This window comes from Acomys russatus, chromosome 6 (assembly GCF_903995435.1).
Source record: "Acomys russatus chromosome 6, mAcoRus1.1, whole genome shotgun sequence".
Lineage (NCBI taxonomy): Eukaryota > Metazoa > Chordata > Mammalia > Rodentia > Muridae > Acomys > Acomys russatus.
In genome coordinates, this window is record NC_067142.1 from 20,983,790 (window position 1) to 21,002,471 (window position 18,682).

Here is an 18,682-nt window from a genome sequence, read left to right on the forward strand (position 1 = left end):
ATCTTTCATATGTGCACAGATATCTTACACTTATTGAAATCAAATACCGAAAGGTTGGTAACTGATTTACAGAAGCAATCACAGACTGCAGAAATGTGTGTGTGACACACACACACACACACACACACACACACACACACACACACACACCAATCAAGAAAAAACTGCTGCATCCTCGCAACTTAAGTCCGAAGTTCCGGTGGCACACCTATCATATACGTGCCGCTTTCTCGTGGCTTCCTCAGAGAAGATCGGCTTCTTCCTCATTCTTGATGAGATTTTTCAGCAATAACTTTACATTCATACTGCAAAGATTAAAAGGTCTAAAAGTTAACAGATTTAAAATCTCTTGTGACTTTCAAGTTTCAAACAAATTAAAAGGCTCTGAAAGTGGATGTTTTGATGTGTTCACTTTACTCCTCAGAGAACCAAGAATTACACAATGACCTTCTGAAAGTGAAAGGACTAGAGACAACAGTGGAGGACAACAAAAACAAAAGCAAAGTTCCACACTGTAAGCCACGGCAGCTGGTACTGCAGGGAAATCCTGCAATATACAGGGCGCACACGGTGTGTTTCGTTTTGCTCAGAGATCAGCCAAGGGCAAGCCATGCACTTCAGAACAGTGCTGAATTCAACTCATTATTTCAAATCACTCTATGATTTAAAGGAAAAATATCTAATCTGAAGGATCCCAATTAAAATGATATCTAAAAGTATAGCTACCAGAATGTATAACTGAAATTCAAAAGGAAGGAAACCCACAGAGTGAGAACAGGGTGCTCAGATTATCAAAATGATAGCAAGTAGGCCACAATTGTCACAGCAGGCCAAACTCAAGTGGCAGCCATTACCGCCATGGCCTCTGACTATCACTATGTAACTCTTGCACTATGACTGGGGCCATCATAGTCTCTTTTCCATTCATAACTAAAATGAGTATCTTGATCAGTTTGAGACAGTCTTAAGTTAAAAAACTGTTCTTGTTCTAAGGGCTGAGGCTTTGACTTAGCTAATAAGAGTGCTTGCTGAGCACGGAAGAGAGCCAGGGTTCAACCCCAGTACTACATAATCCAGGTGTGGAGGTGCAGGCCTATGATTGCAGCACTCAAGAGGTGCAAGCAGGAGGAACAAACAAAACAAAACAAAACAAAACAAAACAAAAATCAAGGTCATCCTAGGCTACAGGGTGAGTTCAAGGCCAAGTGGGCTAGTTGAGACCCTGTCTCAAGAAAAAAAAATGGACTGGAAAACTGTAAACAAGTAAAAAAAAAAAAAAAAGAAAGAAAGAAAGCAACAAAAATTAAATATCAAATATGGTAAACAAATTCTACCACCCTATCCAAACCTATTTTCCCTTTTCTTTGCAGTTGTTCCTCAAGTATTTATATTTCACAGATTCAATTCGTCCTAATGCTTTATTTCAATGAAAGTGACAAAGAGCGTTTGCAGAACACCATCTTTGCTGGTGCTTTTCCTGAGCCATTTTGAGAAACAGCGTCACGCAAGTCACACAGTGCATGGGCTTCAGCTTACCATTGCCAGTTGGCGACCAATGTTCCCCATCGTTATGCCTCCAGCAAAAAATATACATGGCAACCAAGACCGGACATAGAGAAAATCTGGAGATGTGTATCTAGAAAAATAGAAATATTTTTAATAACCCCCAGAGCGAGGGCAAGATCAGTAAAGCCAAGCAGAATGAAGGAAGTGGTTCAGTACATTAAACCGGCTAAGCCCCCTGAGATCCTCAATTCTGAATGCAGTTATTGCTGATTTACAGAGCAACCAGGTGACAAGAAGGACAATACTTACTGATAAACACCATTGTAGACTAACAGTTGGGTGACAATGGTTGCTAAGAAAGCGATTCCAACACCAAGGCCAAAACCACTTCTAGATCTGTCAAAAGTCCACCACAGTCCTACTGACAGTGCAGCCAGCGTGAGGGAAAACTGGAAGTTGTTGTCAAAGTCTACTTTCTGAGGCCAGTGCTAAGGAGTCATCGTAAAACAAGGAAACAGGTAAGACCAAATGTTCAGTTCTTTAAAATGAGAGTCTGTTTCTTCTGGAGTGCTCTCAACAGATGTTAGGTGCAAGTAAAACTATGTCTAAATACCAAATACAGAAGGCATTAAGGAACACATCCTTCCTTCTTGTAACCCGTTTCTTTCTTTCTTTCCTTCTTTCTTTCTTTCTTTTTCCTCTTTTTTTGGGCGGGAGCAGGAGGGTAGGGTGGGTGGTTAACATAGTCCTAATTGTAAAGTCAGACACTCTTTAGGACATCTTTTTATGGCTAAACATGTAACTGTGGACTTTGGATAGTATAATGCTTAAAAGAACACATCTTTGAAAAAGAAAAGAAAGAAAGAAAGAAAGAAAGAAAGAAAGGGAAGGAGGGAGGGAGGAAGAAAGGATGGAAGAAGAAAGAAAGAAAAGAAAACCAGTAATACTTCTCAAAAAGGTTTAGAAGTACTTGAAAATCACACAGGGACTTAGAAATAGAGGAGCTGACAGCTACTTAGCCGGGTAGCACATTCGCTGTGTGATTTACTGACAGACACATTTTATAATAATGCAGTTCAGAACAAGAGTACCAAGGACACCGCATCCCTTTCTATTATGTCAACTGCTCTGGTTTTAATTTGTTGAGGATGAAGCCTTGAAGTGAACATTATCTTCCCCCTGCCAAGATATCCTGGTGCCTGCGACTTTCTAGCAGGGCACTTTGCTCTGATATTTTATTTCTGGCACCCACTTAAGCATCTATTCACAAATATATAGCCCTTTACTCAAAAAGGCAGAATGAAGCCTTACAAATTCAATTTTCTGATTTTTTTTTCAGGGGGGTTAGTGGATTACACTCTGAAATTAATTCTGAAAGTCATTAAAAGGAGGCATTTTCTATGCCCCTAAGGCTCTACCTTGGCTCTGTAAATAACTACTTTTTTGGACCAAAGATCTGTCCAAACCAACTAGCCTTGCCAGTACTACAGAAAGCTCTCCTTTCTCTGCCCATGAAGCCACTCCCTGACTCCAGTGATAACCCATTTCCCCCAGCACTCTCACATTCTCCCTGAAGCATACAAAACCACTGCTTGCTGAGTCCTTGGCATCTGAGGACTGCTGTAAGCCACTCATTTACAGTTCTTTAAGTGGCTGATTCATCAAGAAAGTAACAGTTCATCTAAGCAAGTCTCTCTTTTCCTTATATGAAAACTCCAAGCACAAGGTTCTGAGCACTGACTCCTCTGTGCAAGAGGCATTCACATAAATAAGTGATGGGATACAGCACTAACGGGGTCTGTCCTTGCTAAGTTATTTAGCTGTAAGACAAGGAATACATCAATTTCAGAAGCTGGACCTTGTGGTTTTCCCAACGTCTAAGTAACCTAGTATGAAAAGTGTTGGCTATAAATTTTGTAAACATTTTAGATTTCTTTAAAGCACAGACAAGACAGCTAATATTGCTATTTTTATGTATGTTACTTAGAAACAAAGGAAAAGGCAAACAAAACCAAAACTGCATATTGTATGCAAGGCATTTAATCTTCTAGAAAGGGCTGCTTAAATTCTTCTACCCAAAAAGAAAAACAATGAGACCGGGAAGATGGCTCAGGAAGACGGCTCAGTGGGTAGAGACTGCCATGCAAGCAGGAGGGACCTAGGTTAGGATCCTAGCACCCACATAAAAGAGCTGGGGGGGTGGGGGCGGGGAACGATGTATGAAAAAGTCATACATCTTTATAAGCCAATTAAAAATTTTAAGTTAGACAGAGATTACTAGAAGGGAGAGATCCTGCATGCCTGGATAACACTCGTCCCAAGAACCAAGGACTACTAAATGAAAATTCTACTGCCAGGCATGAGATACTTTCTCATGAGTTGCTGGCCACGGAAGCCCAAGAGCCTCCCAAAACAACACAGGCTCTTGCTAGTCTTCTTGGTTACCTACCAGCTTATTGCTGAACATAACACAGCTTTTGCTTGGTTGCAAGGTGGATAAAAATCAACCTATGCTGAGACTCACAGACAAACATTGGGCAAAGCATAGAAAGTCTTGTAGAAAAGTGGGGGGAAGGATAGAAGGACCTGGAGGTGACAAGAACTCCAGAAGAAGACCAACAGCACCAACTAAGCAGGGCCCAGAGGGGCTTGTGGAGACTGAAGCACCAACCAAGGACCACGCATGGACTGGACCTAGGCTCCTTGCAGATGTAGCCAATGGGCAGCTCAGGCTTCATGTGGGTTGCCTAGTAATGGGATGGGGCTGTCTCTGACAGGGACTCTGTTGCCTGCATTTTGATCACTTCCTTCTGGCCGATCCGCCTCGCCAGGCAACAGGGGAAGAGAATGAGCTCAGTCCTGATACAACTTAATGAGCTGGTGGGGGCTCCCCTTTTCCGAGGAATGGAGCGGGGAGAAGGACGGAGGGTGGGGCTAGGAGAAGAGGGAGGAGGCTATGACGGAGATGTAAAGTGAATAAATAAATAAATTGAAAAAAATCAAGGTACACCTCAATTGGAAGCTTCCCCGTGCTGCTCAGCTTTCATAAAGCTGAAGGTGCCGTACCAGTTGCTGGGGAGAAAAGGCATCTTACAGAGCTGTGTGAGCCCTACAGTTTACAATACCAACCTACCAGGCAAGATTTGTACACAATTGCAATAGTGGTATCACTTTCACAGGGGTACCAACTGCTCTTTGCTTGGATTCCAAGCTCAGTTCAAAAGGAGAGAATTCATATGTGTTACTGTAAATGCAGTCAAAAACCCAAGGGCATGGAGGACGTAGGCCCTAGAGTTGACATGAATGTAGCTAGCTGTCACAGTGCCGTGCTGTCTTGTAAATGTTTACATTTATACCCACAGATAAGCACGGCCCCTCCCTTAATCAGAGACGCCTCTTTCTGCAATGAAGTGAATTGGAAAGTAAATACAGAAGAGACGGTTGCTCAAAGTGCCAAGAACAAGGGATGGTTGAGTGCTTGTCCCTACACAGGACAGCTATACTATTCCCTCTAAGGTTCAAAGGTCATGGGAAAGATGTAAAAGAGCCTGAAGGTGAGAAGAAGGCAATGGATGCCGACTGCCTCTGGGCATGGTACAGCTAACGCAGAAGTGACTGCACAGCAATGGCTGCCTCTGGGCATGGTACAGCTAATGCAGAAGTGACTGTACAGCAATGGCTGCCTCTGGGCATAGTACAGCTAACGCAGAAGTGACTGTGCAGCAATGGCTGCCTCTGGACATAGTACAGCTAACCAAAGTGACTGTACAGCAATGGCTGCCTCTGGACATAGTACAGCTAATGCAGAAGTGACTGTACAGCAATGGCTGCCTCTGGGCATAGTACAGCTAACGCAGAAGTGACTGTACAGCAATGGCTGCCTCTGGGCATGGTACAGCTAATGCAGAAGTGACTGTACAGCAATGGCTGCCTCTGGACATAGTACAGCTAATGCAGAAGTGACTGTACAGCAATGGCTGCCTCTGGGCATAGTACAGCTAATGCAGAGTGACTGTACAGCAATGGCTGCACTCTGGACATAGTACAGCTAATGCAGAAGTGACTGTGCAGCAATGGCTGCCTCTGGCATGGTACAGCTAATGCAGAAGTGACTGTACAGCAATGGCTGCCTCTGGCATGGTACAGCTAATGCAGAAGTGACTGTGCAGCAATGGCTGCCTCTGGACATGGTACAGCTAACGCAGAAGTGACTGTGCAGCAATGGCTGCCTCTGGGCATGGTACAGCTAACGCAGAAGTGACTGTGCAGCAATGGCTGCCTCTGGACATAGTACAGCTAATGCAGAAGTGACTGTGCAGCAATGGCTGCCTCTGGGCATGGTACAGCTAATGCAGAAGTGACTGTACAGCAATGGCTGCCTCTGGGCATGGTACAGCTAATGCAGAAGTGACTGTGCAGCAATGGCTGCCTCTGGGCATGGTACAGCTAATGCAGAAGTGACTGTACAGCAATGGCTGCCTCTGGACATAGTACAGCTAACGCAGAAGTGACTGTACAGCAATGGCTGCCTCTGGGCATGGTACAGCTAACGCAGAAGTGACTGTACAGCAATGGCTGCCTCTGGGCATAGTACAGCTAACGCAGAAGTGACTGTACAGCAATGGCTGCCTCTGGACATGGTACAGCTAACGCAGAAGTGACTGTACAGCAATGGCTGCCTCTGGGCATGGTACAGCTAACGCAGAAGTGACTGTACAGCAATGGCTGCCTCTGGGCATAGTACAGCTAACACAGAAGTGACTGTACAGCAATGGCTGCCTCTGGACATAGTACAGCTAACGCAGAAGTGACTGTACAGCAATGGCTGCCTCTGGGCATAGTACAGCTAACGCAGAAGTGACTGTACAGCAATGGCTGCCTCTGGGCATGGTACAGCTAACGCAGAAGTGACTGTACAGCAATGGCTGCCTCTGGGCATGGTACAGCTAACGCAGAAGTGACTGTACAGCAATGGCTGCCTCTGGACATAGTACAGCTAACGCAGAAGTGACTGTACAGCAATGGCTGCCTCTGGGCATGGTACAGCTAACGCAGAAGTGACTGTGCAGCAATGGCTGCCTCTGGGCATAGTACAGCTAATGCAGAAGTGACTGTACAGCAATGGCTGCCTCTGGGCATGGTACAGCTAATGCAGAAGTGACTGTACAGCAATGGCTGCCTCTGGGCATGGTACAGCTAATGCAGAAGTGACTGTACAGCAATGGCTGCCTCTGGGCATGGTACAGCTAACGCAGAAGTGACTGTACAGCAATGGCTGCCTCTGGGGCATGGTACAGCTAATGCAGAAGTGACTGTGCAGCAATGGCTGCCTCTGGGCATATACAGCTAATGCAGAAGTGACTGTACAGCAATGGCTGGCCTCTGGACATGGTACAGCTAACGCAGAAGTGACTGTACAGCAAATGGCTGCCTCTGGGCATGTACAGCTAACGCAGAAGTGACTGTACAGCAATGGCTGCCTCTGGACATAGTACAGCTAACGCAGAAGTGCTGTGCAGCAATGGCGGCCTCTGGGCATGGTTACAGCTAACGCAGAAGTGACTGTACAGCAATGGCTGCCTCTGGGCATGGTACAGCTAACGCAGAAGTGACTGTACAGCAATGGCTGCCTCTGGACATAGTACAGCTAACGCAGAAGTGACTGTACAGCAATGGCTGCCTCGGACATAGTACAGCTAATGCAGAAGTGACTGTACAGCAATGGCTGCCTCTGGGCATAGTACAGCTAATGCAGAAGTGACTGCACAGCAATGGCTGCCTCTGGGCATGGTACAGCTAATGCAGAAGTGACTGTGCAGCAATGGCTGCCTCTGGACATAGTACAGCTAATGCAGAAGTGACTGTACAGCAATGGCTGCCTCTGGGCATGGTACAGCTAACGCAGAAGTGACTGTGCAGCAATGGCTGCCTCTGGGCATAGTACAGCTAACGCAGAAAGTGACTGTACAGCAATGGCTGCCTCTGGACATAGTACAGCTAACGCAGAAGTGACTGTACAGCAATGGCTGCCTCTGGACATAGTACAGCTAACGCAGAAGTGACTGTGCAGCAATGGCTGCCTCTGGACATAGTACAGCTAACGCAGAAGTGACTGTGCAGCAATGGCTGCCTCTGGGCATGGTACAGCTAACGCAGAAGTGACTGTACAGCAATGGCTGCCTCTGGGCATAGTACAGCTAATGCAGAAGTGACTGTACAGCAATGGCTGCCTCTGGACATAGTACAGCTAATGCAGAAGTGACTGTGCAGCAATGGCTGCCTCTGGGCATGGTACAGCTAATGCAGAAGTGACTGTACAGCAATGGCTGCCTCTGGGCATAGTACAGCTAACGCAGAAGTGACTGTACAGCAATGGCTGCCTCTGGACATAGTACAGCTAACGCAGAAGTGACTGTACAGCAATGGCTGCCTCTGGACATGGTACAGCTAACGCAGAAGTGACTGTACAGCAATGGCTGCCTCTGGACATAGTACAGCTAACGCAGAAGTGACTGTACAGCAATGGCTGCCTCTGGGCATGGTACAGCTAACGCAGAAGTGACTGTACAGCAATGGCTGCCTCTGGACATAGTACAGCTAACACAGAAGTGACTGTACAGCAATGGCTGCCTCTGGACATAGTACAGCTAACACAGAAGTGACTGTACAGCAATGGCTGCCTCTGGACATAGTACAGCTAACGCGGAAGTGACTGTACAGCAATGGCTGCCTCTGGACATAGTACAGCTAACGCAGAAAGTGACTGTACAGCAATGGCTGCCTCTGGGCATGGTACAGCTAACACAAGAAGTGACTGTTACAGCAATGGCTGCCTCTGGGCATGGTACAGCTAACGCAGAAGTGACTGTACAGCAATGGCTGGCCTCTGGGCATGGTACAGCTAACGCAGAAGTGACTGTACAGCAATGGCTGCCTCTGGACATGGTACAGCTAACGCAGAAGTGACTGTACAGCAATGGCTGCCTCTGGGCATGGTACAGCTAACGCAGAAGTGACTGTACAGCAATGGCTGCCTCTGGGCATGGTACAGCTAACGCAGAAGTGACTGTACAGCAATGGCTGCCTCTGGGCATGGTACAGCTAACACAGAAAGTGACTGTACAGCAATGGCTGCCCACAGCAGGCCTGCTGACAGTCAGCCACGGATGGAGAGAGGCTCATGGAGTCCTGCCTCCACTTCTCCCTCCCCCATGTAGTACTGGCTACCGATAGATTATTAGCTGGGGGGAGGGGTGTGTGCAGTCATCTTCTTTAGATGTATAACCACTGAGGAGCCCACCAAGCTCCAAAGAATACTTTCAAGCTCACTGCCATGTAGGCAACCCTGGTGAAATTTGTGGATCTCAAAACAAGCAAAAGAAAAGAAAAAGTCGAGGCTGTGGGAAAAAGACTTGTAGAGAGGAGAGATAATAATAGAAGAGAGAGAAAAGAGCCATGGTGAGCAGAGCGTGCGGTATACAAAACGCATGAAACGGCCCAAGAACAAACTCAATAAAAATTATTAAAAAGAAAGAAAGATAGATCAGAGGTCAGGATAAGAAGCTGCACACCACTGGTAGGGGTCCACATTGTACTGAGAGAGGTTTAACAAGCTGGTCATATTGTTTCAAAATGAAAAATACAAAAAGAAATGTTGAAACAAAAACCCCAAACAACTCAAAACAAACAAAGACCCACTCAACAGGCTGAAGCAGAAGGGTCAAAAGTGAAGGCCGGTTAGGGCTAGAGGGGCGCTTATTAAAAATCAATAAATGGCAGTATAGCTTCTTTAAAAACATACTTTTAAAAGAGTACCTAAAACTATCAAATTCTAAGTGAAAAAATGGTTTTAACTTTTGAATTATCACAATTCCATGTAAGGGATTTAGTGGCCTAAGAAGCAGACGCCTTACACGGGCCTGAAAGCCAGTTTAAGCCAGTTTAAGCCAGGGTCTACTCCCTTCTCTAAGCTCACACTTGCTGCCCTGGTACCTCAACAACCGGTTCGGCATTGTGTTGTGACTAAGTGAGAGCATCCGAGTTGACTGCAGGGAGCATGTAGGCTGCCTCCTTACTGCACATTTCATAAAGGATACAGCACTGGCGTGATTTATGCCCACGAACACCGCCACACAGCGCATAACACTGGACCACTCTCTCTTAAACTTATGTGGTTCTCCTAGATGCCTGTCAATGCAGGGGTACAATAACCCAATCACAGCTGCGAAAAGAAGAAAAAAAGGTAAGTCATCACCAGTACTGCACGGGCAGCAATTTAGTTACATAAGTCACTACAGCTACTGACTTCTAGAGTCTTCAAGAAGAAAAATGTATCCAAATGACTGAACATCGCTGGCATCTTTAAACTTACCTTCCAGAGGAGAAGGAGAGCAGCTGCACTGCTGCCGAAAGCTGTGAAGAAGCCGTGCACTCTGAAGCAACACACTGAGGGGAGTGACTCACAGGAGCCACAGAGACACTACTTACGTAGCTCCTAACAGTATCTTCCAGACACAGTTACCCTCTCCTCACAGGGCACAATATTTAAGTATGCTACAACCAAGTAGAATTTCAGGAGAGGCTGGACAGTAGTGAACCCAGACAACCCCCTTCCCCTATACACTAGGCTCCAAGGTCCTGACTGTCCTGTTAGGGAGATCAGCCCTGGCTAGCCAGTTTCCGGCCTGCGCCCAGCACTCTGCTGACACAGCGTTCCACCTCATCCTTCTCACAGCACCACTCTAAAAGCAACAAAGGGCTACAGGTACGATTCCTGCTACTCGCAGAAAAAAGGAAAGGCATGGGGTACTTAGAATTACAAATTTGCTAATGCACACCTTTAATGCTAGCACTGGAGTTGAAAAAGCAGGCAGATTTCTGAGTTCAAGGTCAGCTTGGTCTACTTAACCTATAGGCAGAACCTGTCTTAAAAACAACAACAACAAAAATTCTATATATTTCCAGGTAATATGGAAGTTTGCTGTTAAAGGGTAAGAAGGAACCATCTTACTATGCGGTTTTTAGTTTGAGAAACAAGTTGACTGCTGCCTGTGTGAATAATCACAGGTAGATACCCATGACCGAGACCTAACATGCTGTCAGCCTACCCCTCACTTAAGTACTATCAAAGACATGCAATGGATGTTTTGTGCATGGTTGTGAATGTGTTCACTGAGCACGTGGAGGTCAAAGAACCAGTCAGCACTCGCCTACTTGTGTGACACAGGGTCTCTCACTGTCCTAGGGCTAAGTAGGTTAGGCTGGCTGCCCAACAAGGCCCCGCCAAGCCCCGGAGACCCACCTGCATTGGATTACAAGCATGAAGCACCAAGCCAGGCCTTTTTCTTTCTTCTCTTTCTTTTCTGTATTGAGTGTGAGTTCTGAGGGGTCAACCCAAAGTCCTTATGCTCACAAGGCAAGCACTTCACCCACTGACCTATCTCCCAAGCCCACGAGAAAAATGTATGTATGTATGTATGTGCTAAAGATTTTTAAAAGGTAAAGGTGTCTGTGTATGCATGGGTGCCTGCTAGTATGTACATGTGCATTTGTGTGCCCATGAAGGCTAGAAGACATAGGATCCCCTGAGTTACAGGAGTTGATAAGCTACCAACATGGGTGCTGGGAACCAAACTCAGAAAGAAGAGTAAACACTCCTAACTGTTGTACCATGCCTCCACACAATTACACTCTCTTTAAAGTTTTAAACCTAAAATTAAAAGGGTAAAAAAGAAAAAGAAAAGTGTAACCCAGTTAGTATTAACAGCCACAGGCACGTAGAGCAACGGAACAGCCTGGGAAAGAGACAGCCTAGAAACAAGACTGGAGCTCTGTGCTCTTTTCACCTCAGCTTTGGGTGAGTATAGACGGTTCACACACAATCCTGAGCCAGTGACAAAACGCTGCAATGCAGAGCTCCACTGGCTGCTAGAAAATGTAGGTTTCAGGGCCTGGGGAATGGCTGTGTGCTGAGCGCTTGCCTCACAAGCCTAAGGAATTAAGTACAAACCAAAACAAGAAAACCTAAGGTGGACTGCATCTGAGGAGTGACAGCTGAGGGCATCGTTGGCCTCTGCATACAGACAGGAACATACACTGGCACACACACAGAGAAAACCCACGTATGGTCTTGTTTAAAACACACTACTGAAAAATCCCATTGGATTAAGTGACAACATCTCTAAATTTCTACATGATTAAAATGACAAGCATGCCTAATAATTGAAACATGTCTAAATGATACTTTTTCCTCAAGGGGTGTCACAAAACAGCTCGCCTGTCACTCTCCCGTCCTCTGCATATATATACATATACATACAGATGCATACAGATGCATACAGATGCATACAGATGCATACAGATGCATACATATACATACAGATGCATACAGATGCATACAGATGCATACAGATGCACACAGATGCACACAGATGCATACAGATGCACACAGATGCATACAGATGCATACAGATGCATACAGATGCACACAGATGCATACATATACATACAGATGCATACAGATGCATACAGATGCACACAGATGCATACAGATGCATACAGATGCACACAGATGCATACAGATACATACAGATGCACACAGATGCACACAGATGCATACAGATGCATACAGATGCATACAGATGCACACAGATGCACACAGATGCACACAGATGCACACAGATGCATACAGATGCATACAGATGCATACAGATGCATACAGATGCATACAGATGCACACAGATGCATACAGATGCATACAGATGCATACAGATGCATACAGATGCACACAGATGCATACCAATACTGCATTTGCCTACTTATGATAGACACCTATAGGCAGATCTATCATTTATCATGAATCCATCTACTATCTATCATCCACCTATACATCAGTTAATTTATCCTCAGACTCCTGCATCTTTCTCCTGTTTGCCTGTGGTGGAGTGAAAATTCAACCAGAACAGGCATTCCAAGTCAATTTTGCTCAGCAGCTGGTGCCATAGGTAAAGAATTATCACATAGAGATGCTGACATGTACTGCAAAGGTATAAATAAGTAAAACTGACTATGTTTCTATGCAAGTGAGAGACAACTGAGAAGAGAAAGTGAAAAAACAAAGAAGGAATTTAAACGGCCATGCTGCCAACCTTGGGATTTGCCAAGAGAAAGACCGAATCCGTTGAGCATGCACGGTGCTCAGCTGCTCACTGAGAGGGAGAATTTGGGGAAGCTTGTCACTTCTCATTAAATGTCTCTCTTTCTTCCCTTAAATAAAGGCATGGAGAGTCTGATAGGAATACACATAGCGCAGTGAGGCTCCGCTGGCTGAGAGCTCAGTGGAGGATGTCTGGGCTTCCTCTTCTCTTCTCTGCATTTTTTTTTTTTTCTTAAACAAGAGACTTAAAACCATGCTGTGTAAAATCATATGCAAATACAGTCCTGCTTAATCAGATAGCTCTCTGATGTAAAATCACATGTCTTCTCATATCTTTAAGTGATTCCCAGTAACAGTCTGCCAAGACCAAAGACAAAAGGAGCTTGTGGTAGTAAGCCGTCACTCTCTCTGGGTGGTGTACTCAGTGCAGCGAGGCAGGAAAAGGAACACAGTTAAATTAGACATCTAGCAACAAGGGAGGGCTGAAGAAAACCACACCACTCAGCAAGACACACTTCCACGGGAGACTACAACAGAGGCAGGCACGTTTCCATTCAGCAAATACTTAAGCCCTCTGTGCCTCTGACTCTTGGTATTTGCTAGAGATTTAAAGAGGGAAAAGAGGGCTGGAGAGATGGCAGAGATGGTAAAGTGCTGAGTAAGCCCAAGGACCTGAGTCTGATCTCCAGAATCACACACACACACACACACACACACACACACACACACACACACACACACAGTCACTCCTACTCAGACACACATGTGCACACTCATACATACATACAGACACATACTCACAGTCACACTTCACACACCCAAGACATAGTGGTGTACACTTGTGGCCCCTGCACTGAGAAGCAGAGACAGGCAGATCCCGGGGTGTGCTACCTACCCTACTTGGTGAGTTCCATGCCAGACAGACTGTCCCAAAAAGAAAACAACAACAACAAATACAAGATAGGTGGCATTTGAGAAGTACAACTGAAGTTGTGCTTTGGGGGACACACACACATACACACACACACACACAGGCACAGAAATGTACACATTAATAAACCAGAGGATGTGTTTTCATGGCAAAGTGACAAACATTACCGAGTGCCGCATAAGTACTGACAGGTTACTGAGGGAGCCTTATGTATGTGAGGAGACATAAGGTGTTGGGCTTTCTGGAAAACTTCCACAGAGGTTACTACTGTGCAGGCAGAAACATGGAAACAGTTCTCTTAATAAAGGTGGGGGGGGGGCCGCTGAAGGAACAAGGCACAACCAGAGACAAACAGCATCAGGAGGAAACTGTAAGGCTTGAGCATAAAGGCAGGCTCAGGATCTACAGAGTATCATAAACGTGCCCAAAAGTATGCCACAAAAAGGCTTGAACCCTGAGTATGGTAAAGAATGAGAAAAAAACACGTCGACACATTCTGTATCCAAGATAATCATCCTTACATCCCAAACTGCTCAACAGCATATGGGGAAGAGAAGAAGGGCAAAACTGAAGGCAGAAAAGGGTGCTGAGGGCAGGACACCAACGGAAGGGTGGGAAAGGGGCAGGGCAGAACCTCTCCAGGAAAGAGGCAAGGGATGGCTTGAGAGGACCCTTCAAATGACTTTTATAGGCTTGCCTACTTGTGACTTTTGAGATAATCTCTCTATTTCTTTTACATACAATACAACAATTGTCTTTTAAAACATTTATTCTTTAAAGCTGGTAATGCTAAACCTACAATCCCAGCACCCAGAAAATGAAAGGCGGATAATCAGTAGCTCAACGCCAGTCTTACCTAGAGTGTGTTTGAGGCCAGCATGGGATGTGTTATTTATTGTCTCAAATACAACAAGACAATAAGAAGAGATCCTTCATAAAGGCTCCCTGGTGCCTCTCAGATTCCAGCTCTGGCGCACCGCACATATAAAGAAGGGAGTCCATGACAACACCAGCCTCGCTAAGTTTGCTTGGATCCTCCTGATGAAGACACCACACTCTTTGGTCACAAGCCACAGAGAAATCAAGCTGGTATTAACAGAAGAGCTTTCTCCATGCTGGCTAGCTTTCATGGTACTGAAAGGTGCTAAGCAGGCAACTGAAGGAGAAAAGTCACCAAGTCTCACCCAGCTGTGATCCTCAGTCCCTAGTGAAAAGTCACTGTGGGGACACACGCCTGTAATCCCCGTGCTAGAGGGGAAGACAGGCAGATCCCTGGAGCCCAGGGGCCAGCTAGTCAACCTAACTGATGGTATCCAGGTTTAGAGAGAGACTGTCTCAAAACAGTTTAGAGAATAACTGAGGAAGACACCCGACACTCACCTCTGGCCCCAACATGCAGGCACACATATGTCCATGCAAACCCACACATGTACAAACCACTCTCCTCCCCACCAAGTACACGTTTGTTACTTAGGCAACACCCTATTCGATTGTAAGCCACACAGAAATGCCTTACACATACCTGAGGCTGTGCCACAGCACGGTGGTACCCACCATGCAGACGAAAAGATGCTCGTGATCACATCAGGTGGGAAAAGTGTCACGTTTCTCTGAATCTGAAGCAAGTTCAATACTAGCGCAAGGAACACTCCAATGAAGAACAGTACTACCCCACGGATCACCACGTTCACGCTCTGGCTGGTGACAGAGGAAATGTAAGGGCCACACTTTTTAGGCCGAGGTGACTCTGTCTCTCCTTCCGCCATGGTTTCATAAGTTCAGGAGGCCTAAGCCAACAAATAGGATAAGGCTTCCCAGTGGAAACGGTGAACTGTGAATTGGAGCAGACCAGTGTTTCAATGGTGCCGCATCTTGCCTGAACGTGGGACCTACCAGAAATCCTACAAGAGATAAAAGCAGCGAATCAGCAGGGTCTGATACGTGGTTGCACCCAGTTTCACACTTTAGTACTAATTTATTTAAAGTATTTACTAAATTAAGAAAGTCCTTTAAGAGAGCCTTTATACGCATGTTAAAAATACGCTACATGTGTATTTACTAGGACAGAACAGGTGTCTTAAAGATCTCAGCCATAGAGCTAGAGAGCTGGCTACGCTCACAGATGCCTGTAGTCCCAGTTCCAAAGGAGTCAATGCCATCTTCTGGGCTCTGTGGGCACCAGGCATGCATGTGGTACACATAAATACATGTAGGCAAAACACTCTTAAACATCAAACAAAAACAAATACATCTTTAAAAGAGAGACACCGCAACAGTAGAGTCTGTTAGCAAAGCACTTACAACCCAAGCACGAGGACCTAAGTCTGACTCCAGCACCTACCTAAAAAGCCAGGTGTGGGCACGAGCTCCTGAGATGCCAGTGGTGGGCACGGGGAGACAGGAGGATCCCTAGAGCTTACTGGCTGGTCTCGCTCTGCCTCAAAACCACAATGGAGAAGGATTAAAGAAGACACCCAGTGTCTGCCTCTGGCATGCACTATGACGAAGTAGAGGAAGCAGAAGAATAATACTGGGCAGCACTGTCCAGTGACAACCTTCTGAGGGTCAGTGCTGCTAGGACCTAGCTGGTGTCTCCCAAGAGACTGCTGTGTTGTTAGTTTATGCTCACTGTGGTGATGGTGATGTTGGAGATGAGATCGTTAAGAGGTGAAGGTTGGGTAAGTGGGGGGTTGGCACATGCTTATAATGAGAATCAAGAATCCGAGGTCACTCTCAACTACATGGAGAGCTGGAGGCCATCCTGGGCTATAAGACATCTTTTAAAAGGGAGGAGATACACCAAAAGAATATTTTTAGGCTACTTGGGGGACACTGTCCTAGGAGAGACAGTGGGCCTCCTGTCCCTTTGCTCCCTATCTGGTAATGTGATCTTACCCTCTCAACTACACTCATGCCACCCACTGAGGTCTTTATCAGAGCACAACTGATGCTAGCTAGTCCAGAGTGGTGAGTAAAATAAACTTGTTTTCTTTACAAAGTTAGCCTGCTTTCAGTATCTCCTTACAATAGCACAAGTTAATCAGCTAACGCAGGGATCCTTTGTGTGTGTTAAAGATAAACAACACACTTGCACTTTTCCAAGCACCCGACACAGGCGCTCATTTAATCCTCACCATACCCCTAAGAGGCCGGTGTGGTGCCGCGTATCTATGATCCCAGTGCTTAGGAGCTCTAGGCAGAAATATACTGAATTCAAGACCAGCCTGGGCTGTACAGTGATACTGTCTCAAAAACTAACACTAATAATAACAACAACCTCAGGAGCTAAGTGTAATTAATTTCAAGCGAGGTAAGCGAAGAAAGGTCAAGCACAGCTTGAACCAAATCCACCGTCCAGCTCCCTTGCTCTCACCATGAGGCTAAGCTTCTCACACTGCCCTGTACCTTGTTCTCAATGAACGCTAACAGTTTTGAAATGTGAGCACTCTAAGTAAGCTTCTTATCAATTACTTTTGTCTTACTCAACTACACTACTACACAACTTACTCGGGCACTTCTGTAAGTCGGTACTTAAGTGGTATGTCTTGTGACTGCTGAAGCACTGCATTTGAATGAAAGTCATGTTATATGGACATGGGAGTGGGCAGGCTCGCCACTGTGCACGTGTGGAGGTCAGAGGGCAATCTGAGGGAATCAGTGTTCCTCTTCAATCATGTGGATCCTGGGGCATCAAACTGGGGTTGTCAGACATTAACACAAGCTTAGCTTTACCGGCTGAGTCATCTCCCACGGACAGGACTTCTAATAGCTGCCTTTAATTATCTGTAGAGATGGTTTATGGGTTATAAACTTTTTATGCTGGTCTTGTTCACCATTAGATCTCCACTGCATCTCTCCGCGCAGCAAGCTTCCTGCTTAGCCCACAGGAGTAGTTGCTCCACGTAGTTTAAGCCAGGCTCATTCTTCTGGGAGTAACTCTCTGGGGCTCAGCAGTCCCTGGAAAGGAAAATCTAGACCCTAATTGCTTAAAATATGCTGCCTTTAAGTTTCTAATTTTCAAACTACCTCATACACAAATTTTGGAACAAAACTCAATATATATATATATTGTATATATGTATATATATATATATATATATATACACACATACATACATACATATATATATTACACAAATGTGGTCCATAGCCATTAAGGATCCAGCAAGATGGCTCAGTAAGTAAAGGCTTGCTGATGAGTTTAATTCCCAGGACCCACATGGTAGACAGAACGAACCAACTCCTGTGCGTTGTACTCTCGGCTCTACACATATGTTGTGGTGCATGCCCACATGTATAAGTACACACAGAGACACACAATAAATAAGGGTAATAAGAAACTTAAAAAAAAATAGCCATTATAACATATAAAAACCAAAATTTTCTATCTCATTTAATGAACACTTAAACAACAGGATTTTCTTTTTTTAAGACAAGGTCTCAGGGAGCACTGGCTGGCAAAGGTTGGTCTTAGATTTCTGATCCTCCTGCCTCCACCAACCCCTTCTAAAATGTACCTCCTACTCCTAGAGCTGAGGGTTGTACAGTGCTGAGGACCAACCCTAGGGTCTTTACTCACTGAACCATCTCCCCAGCCTTAGGAAATAAAAATAAAAATAAAAATATACTACACCAAGGTGAAAAGGATGCTTTCAAGTATAAAATAGCAGGGCTGGAGAGAAAAGGATGCTTTCAAGTATAAAATAGCGGGGCTGGAGAGATGGCTCAGTGGTTAAGAGCGCTGCCTGCTCTTCCAAAGGTCCTGAGTTCAATTCATGTGGTTCACAACCATCTGTAATGTGATCTGATGCCCTCTTCTGGCTGCAGGTGTACATGCAGGCAGAACACTGTATACATAATAAATAAATAAATAAATAAATATTTTTTAAAAAGTATAAATTAGCAACAAGCAGACAAATGAAATACCTGAGGTGGCTTCCTTACACACTGCATAAGACCAACAGTGAACTCTGCTTCCTAGACCCCAAGCAACCACAGCCACAGCCACCCTACCCCTCCACAGAGCATAAGCAACAGAGTCTGTGATTTTTTTTTCCCAAGGAGGAATTAACAACAATATATCTTCAGTT

General features: G+C 45.3%; 1 protein-coding gene across 3 annotated transcripts in view; it reads right to left on the bottom strand.

The window, feature by feature from the left end:
- Positions 1-205: 205 nt before the first annotated feature.
- Positions 206-18,682, bottom strand: part of Insig2 (insulin induced gene 2) — a 28,046-nt gene continuing 9,569 nt past the window's right edge. For 2 of the 3 annotated variants that reach the window (XM_051147273.1, XM_051147275.1), the window contains exons 2-6: positions 15,115-15,493; positions 9,603-9,727; positions 1,816-1,982; positions 1,537-1,636; positions 225-305 (exon numbers count right to left, since the gene is read on the bottom strand). In XM_051147273.1, the coding sequence (XP_051003230.1) occupies positions 264-305; positions 1,537-1,636; positions 1,816-1,982; positions 9,603-9,727; positions 15,115-15,358 (678 nt within the window). In that variant the 5' untranslated portion in view covers positions 15,359-15,493 and the 3' untranslated portion in view covers positions 225-263. Of the gene's footprint in view, positions 306-1,536; positions 1,637-1,815; positions 1,983-9,602; positions 9,728-15,114; positions 15,494-18,682 lie in introns of all 3 variants that reach the window. The other variant, XM_051147274.1, reaches the window with a different exon arrangement.